This window comes from Hibiscus syriacus, unplaced genomic scaffold (genome assembly GCF_006381635.1).
Source record: "Hibiscus syriacus cultivar Baekdansim isolate YM2019G1 unplaced genomic scaffold, ASM638163v2 tig00111754_pilon, whole genome shotgun sequence".
Taxonomy (NCBI): Eukaryota; Viridiplantae; Streptophyta; class Magnoliopsida; order Malvales; family Malvaceae; genus Hibiscus; species Hibiscus syriacus.
This window is the reverse complement of record NW_024063169.1, coordinates 318,207-336,648: the sequence shown is the minus strand read 5'-3', so window position 1 is coordinate 336,648 and position 18,442 is coordinate 318,207. Positions and strand designations below refer to the sequence as shown.

General features: G+C 34.7%; 1 protein-coding gene and 2 pseudogenes across 1 annotated transcript; all 3 read right to left on the bottom strand.

Moving 5' to 3' along the window:
• Nucleotides 1-154: 154 nt before the first annotated feature.
• LOC120169126 lies at nucleotides 155-2,754 on the bottom strand (annotated as a pseudogene).
• LOC120169125 (probable disease resistance protein At1g61300) lies at nucleotides 2,694-5,576 on the bottom strand. Its single transcript, XM_039177350.1, has one exon. It carries the CDS (start codon nucleotides 5,562-5,564, stop codon nucleotides 2,778-2,780), a length of 2,787 nt encoding a protein of 928 aa, XP_039033281.1. The 5' UTR covers nucleotides 5,565-5,576; the 3' UTR covers nucleotides 2,694-2,777.
• A 1,320-nt stretch (nucleotides 5,577-6,896) lies between these two features.
• Nucleotides 6,897-15,345, bottom strand: LOC120169145 (annotated as a pseudogene).
• Nucleotides 15,346-18,442: the final 3,097 nt, after the last annotated feature.

Below are 18,442 nucleotides of genomic sequence, written 5' to 3'. Positions count from 1 at the left end.
TTTGTTTATCTCTTGTCGTATACCATGTCCAAGTCCAAGTTGATCTTAAATTAGAGCACAAATAATTGATTTTAAGAACATTCTTTTTACATTGTAAGAAACGCAGAACAAACCTAAGCTCGAATTACATTAAACTACTTTCAAAACACTGACGGGTAACTACAGAATTCGAGTTTGCTAGTTTACAAAATTGAATTATTTTTGGGAAGTTGTTTCAACTTGAACATCTTCATCAAGCAACAAACTGAACTTCAGAATCTTGTGAAGTCGAGCAACTGGTTTTAGTTGCTTTCTTGGAGCTTGATTTTGGTCTACTATACATTTTCCCGAGAAGAGATTTGCCTCCGATGGACCCGTCTCTTCATACACCACAGGTGAAGCTTCTGCAAATAATTCACACCCAAATTATCAAAATGTTTGGGGAACAAAATAAACCATAGGGGCAGCCGTATGCTAAGTGTTTGACATAGACATGCTGAATTTTTTTCAAAAGGTATAAGATCATATTCCCATACTCATGTCCGGATATTTTACTCAAACGCTTATTTTACTTCAAGGAAAATGAAATCCAACGCTTATTTTACTCAAACTCGATATCAGTGTCGAATATAGATATATACCTGTTACATGTACGTTCAATTTTCTAAGTTTTTCTACGTATTTCGAAGGTCCTTGGAGAATCATATTCCTATACGTAGACAACGATGTTTCAAAAACAATGAAAAGTCAACGCAATAGATGGCAGAGTAATAAACATTGTCTAAGACTCTCCATATTTTCTTAAGTATCCACACATAACATGTATACACGAACATGTCAAAATCTATAATGACGATAATTATTATAGTGTCACAATCTATATAACTAGTTAAATTCAATACGACACGGAAAAAATAATATGGATTTGAGAAAGTTAAGCAACTCCCAGTTAAAATCAAAGTAAGTATAACAGGAAGTGTTTCTTACCATCTTCGGAGAAAACAAAGCAAGTCCCAATTGTTTCTTCATATTCTCCAATCTGTAAATTGGAAAACTTTCATGATTTAAAAAAAAGTGCTTATTAATGAAAAAATAAAGATGCCAAATTAAAAGTAATAGTTTTGGTCAATCGTCAACCACCGCATCCCAAATAAAGTTCTATGTTATTCAGACTTGGGCATGAATGTTGGATACAAATATGCATCCAGATACCCAAACCTGAAGGACACTGATTTGGAAGATGTCTATAAATGATATTCTCCAATTATCTGGAAATACCATATTTAATTGATGGCTTCCCTTATTCTTTACATCATTCTCATGCAGTAACTAAGGAATTCATAAACCATTTAGAATTGCCAGCTGTAAACATCAATAAACACCCACAAAAATGCCAAACCCAAGTTGTTTAGTAAATAATGTCATCAACATGAAAAACACTTCTCAAAACATGAACAACCTGGAACCTTTGTCAAGGTAAATACTAGATTTTATGTTACTCGGACTTTTCATTTTTTCTAATGTACATGAAACATGTTCAGACATTGGTATGGAGGCATGATCCTCCAGATATATTAAAAAAAAGGGTATATCCATGTCAGACACGTATCCATATCCGACATTGACCTTGAGTCTAAATAACATAGCAAGATTTTCCAAGTCAACAACTTACCAGCTTCACTTTTTCATCTATGATTAATATAGGATTATTGTATCCAGACCCTGAAATTCATGACAATCTTATAATCAAAATCTGACCAAATGAAAAAGGATAAAAAACAAAAAACCAAACCTTTCTCAAAACTGACAACAAATGCCAGTAAATCAAGCAAGCAAATATTCCAGACAATGAATATCACTAAACAAATCATCTGAAGCTTACAATAACACATTGAAGCTGGACCAAACCCGAATTCAACTATGGAAGAGGTCTAATCAAAGAACAAAAACACAAACAGGCTGATTTATATTAGGATCGATCATATTGGACACCACCAAAAAAAAAACTAAAACAGAATATGAATACACAGGTGTTAAAAAAATAAAATCATATATTACAAATTATTGAAATACCAAAATTTATATAAATAAAAAACACCATAAACACCAAATATGCGGATTTTCAAGCCTGATATTTACTAAATCCAGCAACTAGCACAAAGCAAGCCATACCATATACATATAACATAAACAAGTTTTGTGTAGATTATGTTCTACCATGATTAAAGCAATTGCTTGGATTTCTAATAGTAATATATAACCAGATGAAGATCTCCATAGACATTTAAAATCCCTGATCCTAGAAAAGGTGCAACCTTGAAAGTTAAACAGTAAAACTAAAATTCAGTATATGAGAGCTCAGATTTCATGAACTAACAAATCTGAAATGAATATCAAGCAACAAAAACCAAAGGCAAATCTTTCTTCTCAGATTCTTCGTTCTCCTTAAAAAAGCAGAATCAGCCATATGTATTCAAGACTTTAAGACTTCCTGGTAAGTTCCTAAATACTCGTTCAGTTACAAATTCTAATTTTCTAACAGGGCATAAAAATTAAAAAAACTTGTAGCATAAAGAAATTAGGACTTACAGAAAGAGTGTAGGGTGCATTTGGAGGGATGTCAAACCGTGAAGAAACAGCATCAAGATCAAGTAATACATACTCTGAATCTTCTTCCTCCTCTTCATAACCATAACACTTCTTATTTTCATCCATTTAATCAAAGTAAGCTAAAATCTAGAATCCCTTTCTCTGCACAACGTGAAAACCCCTGATGGTTGGGGACCATCCTTTTCCTTTTACCAAAAGCTCACGAACAGGTCCAAAAGAGACTTGGGTTGGGGACCATCCCATTCCACTGATTCCCACCACTCCTTTGGTCTTATCCGAACTGAAAGAGAGAAATTTGCAGATGCAGATGCAGATGGTGAGACATTATCAAGTTTGGGAAGATTAAGACCCATCCTCTTTAATTTTGGACAATCTACAATCCCAATTATTCCAAGAGAATCACAAACCAGTACTCCACCAGCACTGCAAATGCTCTTCAATTCCGGAAGATCACTCAACCACAATAGCCGTAATTGTGGAAGATGAAACTCCGTGATAACCATTCCTCTTTCCTCCGATTCAACTTCTGATGCTATTATTTCCTCCAATTGCTCACACCCAACAACTCTAAGCATTTCTAAATTTAGCGGCACACAGTTTGGGGAGAACAACTTTTTCATATTTCTGCAATCTTTTATTTCAAGAGATATAAGAGAAGAAAAGGAGGAAAGTGAGAAGAGGATAAACCTGGAGAAAAGCGGGTATTCCTCACTGCAATCAACAATGCAATCCCCAATATCCAATCCCTCAATGTCACGTGGAAGCACAATCTGGTAGTTATAGATGTTACAACCTCTTACAAGAACTCCTTTACTTGCACTCTTAAGGAATCTAGAAAATACTACAGCTCCCACAAAGATTATGTATTCACGAGGCTCTTCTCGGCCACGACAAGCTTCGAGATACATATTTAAGTTGTGCCAGTCATAAAACCTCCCTTCAAGAGTTCCCTGCAGTTTCTTCAATTCACCAACCTCCTTTCCATTTATCAGAGTTTCACCGACGATCAAGTCTTGAAGACAAAAGAGTCTTGAAAGTACTCCATTCGGGATTTCCTTGATATTTGTTCCTCGAAGATCCAACTTCCTTAAAACTCCAAGATTTGACAACGATGGAACATTCCCTAAATCTTCACAATAAGAAAGCAACAATGAAGTGAGGTTCTTCAAATTTGATAAGGAATGCGGAAGACTCTTGATAGGATTGAAGGAAAGATCAAGAATCTTGAGTTCATTCGTATCATCGAAGAAGCTTTTTGGAACACTTTCTATACCACAATCAGACAATAACAATGTTGTGAGCCCGGGACACTTCGACAAGGAAATTGGAAGACTCATGATAGGATTTCTGCATAGATCAAGAACCTTAAGTGCATCCATATGCTTGAAAAATAGTTCTGGAATACTCGCTATATTGCAATGAGACAACAACAATGTTGTGAGCCGGGAGCACTTTGGGGGTGACATTTCCAAGGGTATATATAACCACCGATTCCTCATCATCGAAACTTTCTCTAGATTCATGCTCCATTCTTGCACATCTGGTGCCTTTTCTAACATCGTGCCGGCTTTTACCAAGAATCGAGATTTTGCAATATGCAATGCCATGTCCCTTAAAAGATCATGCATCTTGACAGTTCTTGCATGTTCTCCTTCGGTAAAAACTTCTAACAAACAATTGTTGATGAGTCTATTCATTATTGCACGACCATTGTCATACTCTGCCTGCATGCTATCCATTTCTTCCACTAGCCCTTCTCCGATCCAAAGTTGGATAAGACCTTCCTCTTCAATTTTCTCATCTTCTGGATATAATGCACAACTGAGGAAACAGTCTTGAAGTTTTGGATTCTTTAAACGATCATAACTAAATTGTAATTGTTGGAACACTTCATCTTCGAATCCATTAACACTCTTTTTGCGTAGCCTTAATTCTTTTAGTGCATTCCTCCATTCCGAGATGTCATCAATGCCCTTCATACAAGAAGCTATAGTAATTATTCCCAAGGGCAAACCTGCACAACGCTTAGCAATTGATCTTGCAATTGGTTCCACCCCTCGAATATTGAGAATATCACAGCCCGCCTTCTCTAAGAACAACTCCCATGCTTCTTCTTCCATCAGAGGCTTCACTTTAATCATTCTACAACCCACTTGTTGACACACATCAGCTGATCTTGTTGTCAACACTAATTTAGTCCCATTCGACGGCTCGGGAACTCCTATTCTCTCAAGTGAAACCTTCTCCCATAGGTCATCCAAGATCATCACAAACCTACTCTTCTGAGACAATGTTTCAAAGAGCATCCCTGCCCTTGTAGCTTCATCTTCATGATCAGAAAATTTGACTCCTATTTTACTTGCAATGTCTATCTGCAGTTTAGAAATACTCATCTCCTTGGATACAGTGATCCAAATCACAGTATCGAATTTTCCGGTCTCTTTTAAGAGTTGGTTGTTTATAACCTTCATGATGCTTGTTTTCCCAATGCCACCCATCCCCCAAACTCCAATCTTTCGAACCTCGTCATCCATCAAGCAATGCCAGATCTCTTCAACACATACCTTTACAGCTTCACCTGATAAATTTGTTGTCGATAAAACTTGTCCGATCCATTGAGGATTGTCAACCACCAAACCTCCATGAAATTTACCGTGTTGAGTAATAAATTCAGAAGCTTCCTTTATACTCTTTAACACATCTTCTCCCTGAAATCCACGTGTAAGAGCATTGCTTTCACCAATTCTTCCATCAAAGTCTTGTACGTCACCATTGATTCTTTCAACATTTTCCAACCATATCTGGACTTCAGCCTTGAGTTTCTTTCTTGGCTGCAGCTCTGTTCTAATAATAGATTCTGTATCTTCCTTAAGACCATTCAATTCCTTTAATTTCCTTTTAAGGTCCTTCATTCGCTGATCAAAGCTTCTATGATTGTCCAAGTGTTTATCTATCTTATTCAGGACAAAGTCCATGGCTGTAAATCACAAGCAATATGTTAGAAACTAAATAATAACGCATCATCAGGTGAATGTAACTAAAAATGACTAAAAAACAACTTCATTTAACCCAATTTTTTTAAGAAAATAATTATGTATACAAATAAATTTTAACCTCTCATGAATAATCAAAATAAATTAATAGGGCATAAATATATAGAGTCGATCCCTTGAAATTAGCTTGTCATGGTTAATAATTTAAAACAATTATATTTAATGCGAGATTCAAAAATATATAAAAAAACATCGATTTCAGTTTTAAAAATAAAATACTAAACTTATTTTACTTTGTTTAAAAATATAAAAATATTAAAAATAAATAAATATCATTAGTTTAATGAATATATAAAAATACCAAAAATTTTCTTTAAATATGTGATTTGACTAAGTGGTTATGATTTTTTCATCTATGCTTACGACTCCATATTTGAATCTCTCTGTTAGCATTTTCATTTCATTATTTTTTTTTTGTCATTAACGGGAATAAGTTATGTAAAGGCTACTATGGTGTCTCAGTTTAATTCCTCCTTTGGTTTATCTCGTCTTTAATTTTTTTTATTTCTCGTCTAAATATGAAAAGGAATCAAATCTACAGCCGTTTATGAGCTTTGAAAAAAACGGAATGTTGAAATTCCATAAATACCTCTTTTGAGAAGGTTGTTCAAAGACGATGATTGGAGAGAAGCAGCTGATGAAGAAAACAGCCAAATGAAGTTCCTTGGTTTGCAGAAGAGCCGCTATTCACTCACCTGAGCTTAAACTAAACTTCACCTACAACAAAGAGGAAATTTCTAGGAAAATATGAGGAAGCTCCGCTGCAACCACTTTAAAGAAATGCAAATAAAAGCTCTGTTTGAAATTATTGCCCTCTACTGCTTTTAATGTTGGGTTGAAAATAATGTGGAATCCGTAGAGCCTGACATTATTGACTAATGAAATCTCTCTTCTTTTTCTAATTTTCTATGACAACGATGTTTCTGCATCTGCTTTGGAAGCGGTCCCGCTTTAAAAGATTGCATTATTGAATTAATTTTCAGAAAATGTCAAAAATAAAAAAAAAGACCCAAATCAAAAACCAATGTCAGGATCTTTGAAAAGATAAAAAGCAATAACATTGAAATAATTTACCATCAAGCATGAATTTTAGTCTGCATCGAATACGAAATAAGTTTAGTCTGCAAATATCATTCCCTCCACATATCTGCAAATTCATCAGCCTCCAATGGACTAGATAGCATTAAACTACGAGTACTAGAAAATCATAATATAAGAAAGAACACGTCACTTGGTACCTCAACAAGGGTCATTTTATCGGGTCCCCCCTCGAACCATTTTGTCCGATGCATTGTGAGGAACAGATATCTGCATTAGGAAACAGCGGTTCTGAGAGGAATTCAGATACAAAAAACTACTATGTTGAATTTAATCCATGTTCCATATTTGTGCCATGTATGTTGTATGGTTCACTGACCTGGTAATTGCGGAACCATATGTGTAACACCCCAATTTAGGGGCTAAATTTTAAGAAATTATAAAGTGGCGGATTTAATTGGTATTTTGAAAGAAACAGTGGATTAAATTGTAAACTTTCAAAGTTGGCAGACCGTTTTTAAGAAGTGCAGGAAGTTCAATGGCTAAACTTATAATTTAACTATTTTTTAGGAGTTAATATAACCCCAATTCCCGTGCATTTTTTACAGAAAATGCTCATAGTTTCTCTCTCGGTCACCAACTTTCAACTCCTATCTACTTGTCGTCTGACCTCCGATCGACGAGCCGAAACCACCATCGTGTTCGTTGTCGAGTGAGGAACAAAACCCTCAAACCTTTCGTCATGAATCATCACCGTTCATCATTAAATTCAGTCGGAAGTATCATCGGTAATAACCTGATTTCAATTGGTTTTTAATCGATTCACGACGATCCGGGCATCCGTTTACGACACCTCCCGCACCATCGTGTTCCTTGCATCGTTCCGAGACCGCCGGTGTCATCCTTGGTCTTCGACGACGGCGGCGCGTGAGGAGGTGAAGCGGTCAAAGTTTCTGATTCGTTGAAATCTTGCTCTCCGCCGTTCAAAAATTTGAACCGAGCTTTGTAAATACCTCGAAATCGCTTAAAATAATTTTTAAGAATTTTTCCGGGAATTTAGCACTGTTCACGCGCCGCCACTGCGCGTGGGGAAGAAAAAAATGACCGGTTCGATCGGTTTTGGAACTGTTTTGACCGGTCACAACCCGACCCGACCCGTTGACCCGACCCGACCCTTTGACCCGACCCGACCCGTTGACCGTTGACCATTGTATACCTATCCTGACATTTTTCGACGTTCCAAATCCGATTCCGCAGTTCGTTTTTTGAAATTCAGACCCGAAGGCCTCAAAATTGGTAGTCAAACCCGTTGACTTTGATTTTGACAAAAAATTCCAAATTTCTGAAAAGTCATATTTTATGCTTTCGACGTCCTGAATCCGAATCCGAAGTCCGTTTTGCCAAATTCGAACCCGGTAAGTTGTTTTTCACTGATTTATCATCCCATTCGATCTGTTTATCGTAATTAAGCTCCGTTTTTTATATAATTTATGTTGATATGTATCTGAGGAATTATTGGAAGTTGAATTGAAGATCAAAGGCGTTCGAATGGAATTTTTATGGTCGATCGGTATTGCACAGAAATCGAGGTAATACTTTACTACCTCTTTATGCTTTATGGAACTTGTGAATATTGGTAAATGCATGATTAAGATAATGTTGGTCTCATTTGTGTAGTTAATTAGTTTCTACACTCGATCTGAATACAGTAAAAGGGTTCAGTAATTGATTATGGTTCAGATGATTTTTATAAGAAATTGAGGGATTGTTAGAATTAAATTACAAGTTTTGTGCTTAGTGATAAAGAAATCAACATGGATTTGTAACTTATAGTTTATTTCATCAAAGATTAAATGTTAAAGGTACTTGGATGGGAAATTATGATAATACTCTAGTAGGATAAAATTACGAAAATACCCTTAAGTTGTAAGATGTCAAGAATTATCCCTGTAAGTTGATTAATAACTCTGAAAGGATATATTGATATGATAAAACTACAGATGTGCTTAAGAAATGCTAGATTTTGCTTACGAAATACAGATAACCGGTTTTTAACCCCTAGAGGGTTTGTGCAAGATATTAGAATTCTATTAAGGAATCATTTCAAGATAAGAGAATGTTCGAGAAAGCAATTGATCATAGGATCTCTAAATTATAATTATTTTCGTTAAGAGCTAATATTGAAATTATATGGTTAAGAAATTACGAAAATGCCCTTGAGAGGTAAAATAGTCCGAGTTAACCCTAAATGAGAAAATACTTTGAGGATTCGTACTTAACTCGATTAAGTACGAATATGATTGTTAAGATCCTGACTTAGTTCAGGAAAATTCCTGATATTCCGTTTGTAAAATCTGAGAAGACACTTGACCTAGAAATATCTGAGTTATGAGTAAATACTTGAAGAATAATTTGTCGGGGTACTCTGTTGTCAGAATTGTTCGAAATGACTAAAATAAATGATAAGATTGAATTTAATAGCAAGATCGGACGGAAGGAAAGGATTGAAATACGCTGAATCTGTAAAATGACCAAAATACCCATGTAATGAAAATGACCCAAGAATATCACCAAGCTCAGGAATAATTGGATATCCTTGAGCTCTGAAATGAATGGAATAAAACTGAACACTAAAATGACCAAAATACCCTTATGGCCTATACTAAGTAATTGTCTAGGATTAATTAAGGAATCCAAATAAGCATAGGTATTGGACTACATTTAAAAGTAATGGAACACAATTTAAGTGAGTAGATCAACACTAAAGCTATGTCAGTACCTGAACGACATAGATATTACTGGAATGCGTGTTCGTCTTTTCAAGTTTGGCTCGATGATAGTTTTGGAAATATTCAGTTCAGCCCAACTCTAGAACGCATTCAGTAGTAAGGATTTGATATTTGTTAGACAAATCGACCAAGGAGACCAAATTGAATTGAACGTAAGTACAATATGTATCCGAAATTCAGAAACGTCTGAATTACTCTAGAAAACCCCGAAGTAACAAAAATGGACTTGACTGCTAAATGAGCTAAGTAACCTCAATAATTGAGGATTAAGTAAGTGATTTGGATAAGTCTATAAACTCTGATGAGTTTATAAGATTTACTATTCTTATGGGTCATGAACTACAAATTAAGCACAACAGCATTTTATGATATGGTGGGAGCGTGGAAAGGAAATTAAGAGCATTGGAATATCTGTTAGTTTCTTTAGATGTATTCAGCGATGATTCTGAAGATGATCTATAAACAAGAATTTTTTATCAAGAGAGAATTATCATTGTTTTCTCCTTGGTAGATCGAGAGAGGTTGTAATTCCTATTTTCTCATAGTGAAATTCTTCTACCGTTGCCCGTGGTTTTTACCCTATATTATTTAGGAGTTTTCCACGTAAATTTTGTGTCTTCTTTATCTTCATTCTTTTATTTTCTCAAATTATCAGTTGCCCTTCATCTGTTTAGTTCTGGTCAGGTTCTCAAGAACAACTGTATTACCAACTGCTGTGTGAAGATACTAATTTTTTTACCCATATTAATTAATTATTATTATTATTATTATAATAATAATTATTATTATATTATTATCATTATTATTATTATTAAATATTAAATACATATATAAATATTATTAAAAATAATTAATTACAAACCAATTTTCTGGCCCAAACCAAACTGAAACCCAAAAACATTTAGGGTTTCAGTTAGGGTTTTCTAACCCTAATCCCAGCCGCCTCAGCTTGCTGCCGTTGGATCTGGCAAGATCCAACGGTCCAGATGGCTCCAGATATAAACCCTAGGGTATAATACCCTAAGGCCACGCGGCCGCCGCTGTTGCTCTCGCCGCCTCCGCCGCTGCCACGTCCCAAACGAAGACTCCAGAAGACCCAGCTGCCCTCCACACGCCATGGCTAAGGGGTGAGTCACCACTGGTAGTCCGGTGACTCACCGAAACCCCCTCTTCGGACCGGTCCGATGGCCACACCGGTGGTGGCTATAAAAGCCACCACCCGAACCTGAAAAAAAAAGAAAAAAGAAAAAGACAGAGACAGAGACAAAAGAGAGAGACAGAGCCGGAGAAAGAAAAAACAGAGAAACAATAAAAAAAAAACTACTTCCAACGATCTCAGTCAACATCCCACAACCAGCAACCAAAAATAGAAGAAAAAGGAGGAGAGAAACTTACCGAGGAAGCCGACCGCCGGATCTCACCAAAACCTTCGAAAAACCGAAGGTATTTTTTTTAGATTTGCTCCGATTGGGAGCCGTTTAAAGGAAAAGATCATCGGAACCGTCATTAGGACGGTCCGATCTACGTTTCGATGTAAAAAAAAATTTTTCCGGCCACCGAAGACGGTGGCCAGCGACGATGGTTGGCGGCGGACGAACGCCGGCTGACGGCTGCCGGCCGGCTGGCTTCTCTCTGTTTTAGAGAGAAGCGAGAGAAAATTTCTCTCTCTCAGAGAAGAGAGAGAGGGGGAAAATAAAAGAAATGAAACTGGCCCTTCGGGCCAGCCGGTTTTGGACCTTTTATAGGCCTTCCCGAACGACGTCGTTTCGGGAAGGACTATGCGCGTAATTAGATAATAGTTAAACCCCGTCCGCAGTCCTCCCAACTTGTAAACTTTACATTTTAGTCACTAAATCGAATTTATAATAATTTTAATTTGATCTCGAAATTTTAATTTTATTTATTTTAGTCCTTTTTATTAAAATAATATATTTAGGATAAATAACAGAATTAATCCCTTAATTTTAATAAATAATATTTTAATCCCTAGTTTATATTTTTAATTTATTTTATTCTAATATCCGAATTTTAGATAAGTTTATTTTAGTCACTAAAATTATAAAATAAAGAAATAGCATGTTTAATCCTTATAATTTTGATTAATTATGAATTAGATTTTTAATTTTATTTTTATTATAATTTAGTCATTTTATTTTAAATGTTTTCATTTATTGTTTTTAAATATATAGCTCCAATTGTATTGTTATTTTAATTTTACTTGTTTATTTATTTAAATATTTTTATAGTCATAAATATATATATAATAAATAAATATTTATTTCAAATAAATTATTTTAATATTTATTTTTTTTATCGAAGAAAAAGACAGTCTTAATACAACTGGATGTCCTATTCTGGTATTTTAAAATTAAATATTATAAAATAAAATTATTATTTAATTTTATGTAAATTTATCAATATCAAATAAAAGAGCTGTCTTAAGGTACCTAGAAGTTCTTTTCTGATATTTTTAAATAAATAAATATTTTTTTATAATTTTGAAATAATAGGATTATAAATTAAATATATTTTTGAATTTTTAAAATTTTAATAATAGAGACAATTTATAATTAAAAAGTACCAATTTTGGGCGTTGTAGGGGTGCTAATCCTTCCCTAAACGTAACCGACCACGAATCCCTTTTTATTATTAAAAAGAACGAATTTTTGGTTATAAAACGCAGATCAGTTCATTTTTTTTATTGATGTTTTCTTAAAACTCTTTTAAAGAAAATAATTTTTAGGTATTCGACCTACCTGATTCAAAAGGCCGATGGCGACTCACAAATTATTTTCAAAATTATTTATTCACATCAATTTCCCTACCAAATATAATATTTCGTGCCCGGACGAAAACCGGTTACGACAGCTTGGCGACTCTGCTGGGGACTGGTCAAACTTTTAAAAATCAATTATAAATTGTCTCTATTAATTAAAAATTAAAAATTCATATATTTAATTTTTAATTCTTTCTTTTCAAATTTTTTTATTTATTTATTATTTTTATAATATTTATATGTTTTATTTTATTTGCAAGTATTTTATTTCATTATTTATTTTTCTGTCAAAGGTTTGAACATTTCTCCTCACACACAACACTTGCATTGCATAACATAAAGCTCTATAATTGAGTTGTCCCTTTTAAGTGGGAGTGAAAGCGATGTCTCCGTGAGAATTTATTCTCCGTGTCAGACCTAGCAAGTAACTTTCGGGGTTCATATGCTCTATGTCTTCGTGAGAATTTATTCTCCGTGTCAGGCATAGAGAAATGTATCCCCTCGAATTGAACTCGATCCACTTTAGTCTGTGATGGACTAGGATTGAGGGTTAGCAACCTAAGGGGGCACTAACAAGGACAATTCGGGTACCTTTATTCTTAGATCTGAAACCCTGCATATAAAAAACCTTAGAAACTCTTCCGATCAGAAGTCATGCCGAAATTTTGTCCAAAATAGGTGTACACACAGGAGAAATGAATTCTGACTTTCCTGTTAATTTATTTATTTTCTTTACTGATTAAATTACATGTTTATTTAAATTATTTAAATTTAGAAAAAGCATGTTTAAATAAAATATTTAGGTAAATGTTATTATTAAATTTTTTATGTAAACTAATTCATTTCTTTTTTGTGTGTTTTTATTTTTTCTGTTTGCATAGCATCATACAGGATAAAAGGCATTGATCCTTGTGTTAATTGTCTCATTGGAAAGCCTTCATCTATGGATAAAAAGTGTTCAAGTCAAGTAATTTTAAACTCAGAAGTAAGACAGTGGGCTGAGGATTTACAAAGACAAGAAGGAGACAGTCTGCAGGATGATTATGTATCTGACTTGACCAGTTATGCTTCAGTTTCACTAAAAAGAAATGATATGCAAGATTTGCGAAGCATTTGGGAAAGTTGGGATTCAAACAAAAAATTGCAGTTTTATCAGACTTACGGAGACATCCCATATTTGCTCTATGTTGAAGTTGATGATGAATTACTCAGAGCCCTAATTCAATTCTGGAATCCAGGGTACAATTGCTTCACTCTCAATAAGGAGGACTTGGTCCCTACTATTGAGGAATATACAACTTTGTTACATCTCGAAGGTGTTTTGGAGAATCGAATCTATTCAAAGTCAATTAAAACTCAACCCTTTCGAGTTAAATTAGCAAAGATTGCCGGGGTACGAGAAGAATGGGTGGCATCCCGTACAAAACAAAAAGGCGAAAGTGAAGGCATTTCTTGGACCAACATTAGAGAACTTATTCAGAGTCATCCAGATATTAAAGTACGATTTGATTTATTTGCTCTGGGTATATATGGTATGGTCATCTTCCCAAAAGTATTGGGATATGTTGAAGCTGCAGTGGTAGATTTGTTTGAACAGCTACCGAAAAAGATTAATCTTGTTTCTGCAATTCTAGCAGAGACCTTCAGATCGTTAAATGCTTGTAGAAAGTTAGGAGGTGGACGATTCTCAGGGTGTACCCAGTTGTTATATGTTTGGATCCGCAGTCATTTCTGGAGGACAGAAAAGGTTTCATACCGACGTTTTAATACGGATTACTCACCATTAAAAGAATTTCTAGAGCAGGAATGGCCGAAAGAAATTAAGAAAGATATGTGGATTAATGCCTTTCGAAATCTGCAAAGCAATGACATTGTTTGGCGAGCCCCGTGGCAAATCCAAAGGGAATTCTTTTACAGATGTGGTGATTACAACTGGATAATGTTGCTCAGATTATGGGGAGGAATTGGATATGCACCACTTCTGGTCATAAGACAGTATGAAGGTCGTCAATTTGTACCTGTCACTGCTGGATTACAGTCATCTGAGTTCGCATTCCATAGCAAAAATTATAAAAGAAGTATTATGGAAGCTGTTACAGCTTGGAAAACAACTTTTTGTGTCCGAGCTAAAGCAGCAAAAGAAATGCTTAGCAATTGATCTTGCAATTGGTTCCACCCCTCGAATATTGAGAATATCACAGCCCACCTTCTCTAAGAACAACTCCCATGCCTCTTCTTCCATCAGAGGCTTCACTTTAATAACTCTACAACCCACTTGTCGACACACATCAGCTGATCTTGTTGTCAACACTAATTTAGTCTCATTCAAGTACGACTCAGGAATTCCTATTCTCTCAAGGGAAACCTTCTCCCATAGGTCATCCAAGATCATCACAAACCTACTCTTTTGAGACAATGTTTCAAAGAGAATCCCTGCCCTCGTTGTTTCATCTTCATCACCGTAAAATTCTACTCCAATTTTACTAGCAATGTCTTTCTGCAGTTTAGAAATACTCATCTCCTTGGATACAGTGATCCAAATCACAGTATCGAATTTTCCAGTCTCTTTTAAGAGGTGATTGTTTATAACCTTCATGATGCTTGTTTTCCCAACGCCACCCATCCCCCAAACTCCAATCTTTCGAACCTCATCATCCATCAAGCAATGCCAGATCTCTTCAACGCATACCTTTACAGCATCACCTGATAAATTTGTTGTCGACAAAACTTGTCCGATCCATTGAGGATTGTCAACCGCCAAACTTCCATGAAATTTACCGTGTTGAGTAATAAGTTCTTCAACTTCCGTTATACTCTTTGACACATCTTCTGTGTGAAATCCACGTGTAAGAGCACTACTTTCGCCGATTCTTCCATCAAGGACTTGTACTTCGCCATTGACTCTTTCAACATTTTCCAACCATATCTGGACTCCCGCCTTGAGTTTCTTTCTCAGCTGCAGCTCTGATCTCATTATAGATTTTGTGTCTTCCTTCAAACCATTCAATTCTTTTAATTTCCTTTTAAGGTCCTTCATATGTGGATCAAGGCTCCTATAATTGTCCCACTTTTGATTCATCTTATTAAGAAAAAAGTCCATGGCTGCAAGTCACAAGCATTATGTTAGAAACTAAATAATAACGCATCATCAGGTGAATGTAACTAAAAATGACTAAAAAACAACTTCAATTAACCCAATTTTTTTAAGAAAAAAAATTATATAAATAAATAAATTTTATCCTCTCATGAATAATCAAAATAAATTAATAGAGCATAAATATATAGAGTCAATCCCTTGAAATCAAGAACCCGTAGTCATGGGCGGAGCTGACGAAGTTCCCTAGATAATGTTATGAGAAAAAAATTAGTTCATTTGAGGAGGTGAGGAAATTATTTTGTAAAATGATGTATTTGTTACAGTGCTTTGGAAGACGTTGAGAAGATACAGTGTCTTCCCCAAGTTGTATGTAGTTAGAGTACCAAATCTAACAAAGTAGCAAAGTAGAAGACGAACGTGTCTTCCAGGCGTCTTCCTAAAGACTTTAGTACTTCCTTCAATCAACACTGTAGCAATCACTCTATACCAGTAAATAATTCTCCACACACCGTAGATGAATTTTTTTTATCACATTATCTAGAAAAATTTACGGACGGAGCTAGTATAGAATTGATGATACCCCCACAAATTTTTAGAATATATATATATATATAAGAAATTTATCCTATCATTTTTTTAAAATATTTCATAAAATATTTAATAATAAAAAATCTAATCTCAACCCCATCGACATCTATCCTCTCCCAAAATATATTAATCATAATAATATATTCACCGGTGTAGCACAAGAAATATGCCATTTCAAGCATGAAATTAGCTTGCCATGGTTAAATCTTTTAAACAAAAAAGTAAAAGGATAACATTAAGAAATACCTGTTACGGTTTAAGTTGTTCGGAGATGATGACTGGACCGGACCACAAATGAAAAGAAAAGCAGCCAAAAGGCGTTCCTTACTTGCTGATATGATGGCACACCGCTAGAAGAGAGGCACTCCAAAGGGTTCCTTCACGTGTAATTACAATCATGAAAAGGGAACTCTTTTGTTGCGGTTTATGAGGTTTGAAAGAACAATACAAAATGTGAAATGCAATATATACCTCTTCTAATTAACTTGAGAGGAAACGATGACCGGAGAGAAGCAGCCAAAAAGGTTCATTGTTAGCTGATTATATGAGCCACTCCCAAGGGCTCTCTTGAATCACCTACGCTTAAGCAACTTTCACCTACAACATACAAGGAAATCACACGCCCTGGGTCATTGGTATTTGCTATGTGATAATAAACTTGGTTTGGGTTAATTTATATTTTTATTAAACTAAGTTTATTTTGAAATGAATTTTTTTATAGTTAGGACACTGTTTAAACTAGATCGCTTAAGCAGAGTTAATGGTTTAAATTCTGACTTTGTAAATGAAGATAACTGAGTTGAGAGGGTAATCCTCGCTTTTGCCGTGCTCATCCAGATTAATCTATTAATAGATTGAATACATGTAATTATAGAAAACAAAAAATCAATTCAAATCATGTTTTGTTTAATTTATCAATTTTCAAAACTAAATCCTAAATAAATTGTATTAACATCTTAGTGACTTTAGTTACGGACTCTTGATTTCAGACATTCGAATACAAACGAATTTGGTTTGCTTGCAGACTGCTAGAAAGGAGCCAGTCCAAATGATTTTTCTATGCACCTAAACTTAAACAGAGAGGAAACCTGTGCGAAAGGTAATGAAATATTTTTTTTCTTCTACGAATATATGAGGAAACCACAGCTATTAGGAAGAGACGATGAAGCTTCGCTGCAACGACTTTAAGAAATGCAAACTGAAGTCAAACAAAAAGAAAGAGCACCACTTTCATTGAAGTTGCTGTCACAGCCTAAAGTTTGGGGTAAATTAAAGGAAGGGTAAAGTATAGTAATGGTCACTGAAATTTTTCAAAACTTGTATTTAAGTCCCTCAACTTTTAAAACTAATAATACAGTCCTCTAATGTTTAGTTCGTTTGCTATATAGTCCCCGACGTAACCGGTCGTTTGACACTGTTACACTACCGTTAGAAGAAGATGACATGACAGTCCTCCAACATTTAGTCCGTTTGCAATATGATCACTGAACTTTTCAAGTGCTTGCATTTAGGTTCCCAAACTTTTAAAACGTGTAACATAGTCCTCAATTTCATTCTAAATCCTAAATTCCAAAATAATTCAATTACATTTTAACCCCAAATTCTAAAATACTTCAATTTAGGGTTTAAATGTAATTAAAGTATTTTGGAATTTGGGGTTTAGAATGTAATTGAAGTGTTTTGAAATTTTGAACATGAATTTGCTATTTGACAGTGTTTACTTCAATATAAAATTTGAGGTTTGTTGCATGCACATCCAACGGCTGCCGCACTTTGAACATGAAAAGTGCACCTATCACGTTTATTGCATAAACCGTTGAAGTAAAAGTAGCAAGTCCAATTTGTCTTGTTCGTAGGTGTTGCACTTTGGTATGACAATCCAATAGGTTTGAATGGAACTTGAGCATGCATATCGAACGGCTGTAAAAAAAAGTAAAGAGTTTTAATAATAATTAAACATTATTATGTTTTGTTCTAAAATTCAAAAAGTATTATTTAAAGGGATATTAAACTAAATTAAATTTGAACTTGTAGATTTCGTTGCAAAGACAATTAATTAATCGACTAGGTACCGATTTAGGGTGCTGGGAGGGTGCTAATCCTTCCTCACGCGTTATCGACTCCTGAACTCAATTTTCTGATACGCCGACCTTAAAAGGTTGTTTTAATAATTTTTAAAAATTTAAATCTTATTAAAATGATAAAACGTTTTTGGGTGCTCAATCACACCCTAATCAAATATTAGTGGCGACTCCTCAAACCGTTTTTCAATTTACTTTTAAAAAGGAATCCCAAATTTTTCGAAGCGAGATGGTTTTTTTTAAATCACATTTAATTAACTAAAAAAATTACAAATTAAACCTGTTCTGTTTTTTTTTAAATCGAAAAATCGTTTCGACATTTTCAATGCAGTAGCACTAGTTTTTGTTTAAGAGCCATTTTTCGTAGCATCAAAAAGAATCAAAACCTCAGTTTAGATGCTAGGATAATCTTTATGTTGCAGTTTATATGT

Bases quoted from the DNA above. Each gene is read 5' to 3' on its own strand.
- LOC120169125 (XM_039177350.1), bottom strand. From the start codon at position 5,564: ATGGACTTTGTCCTGAATAAGATAGATAAACACTTGGACAATCATAGA.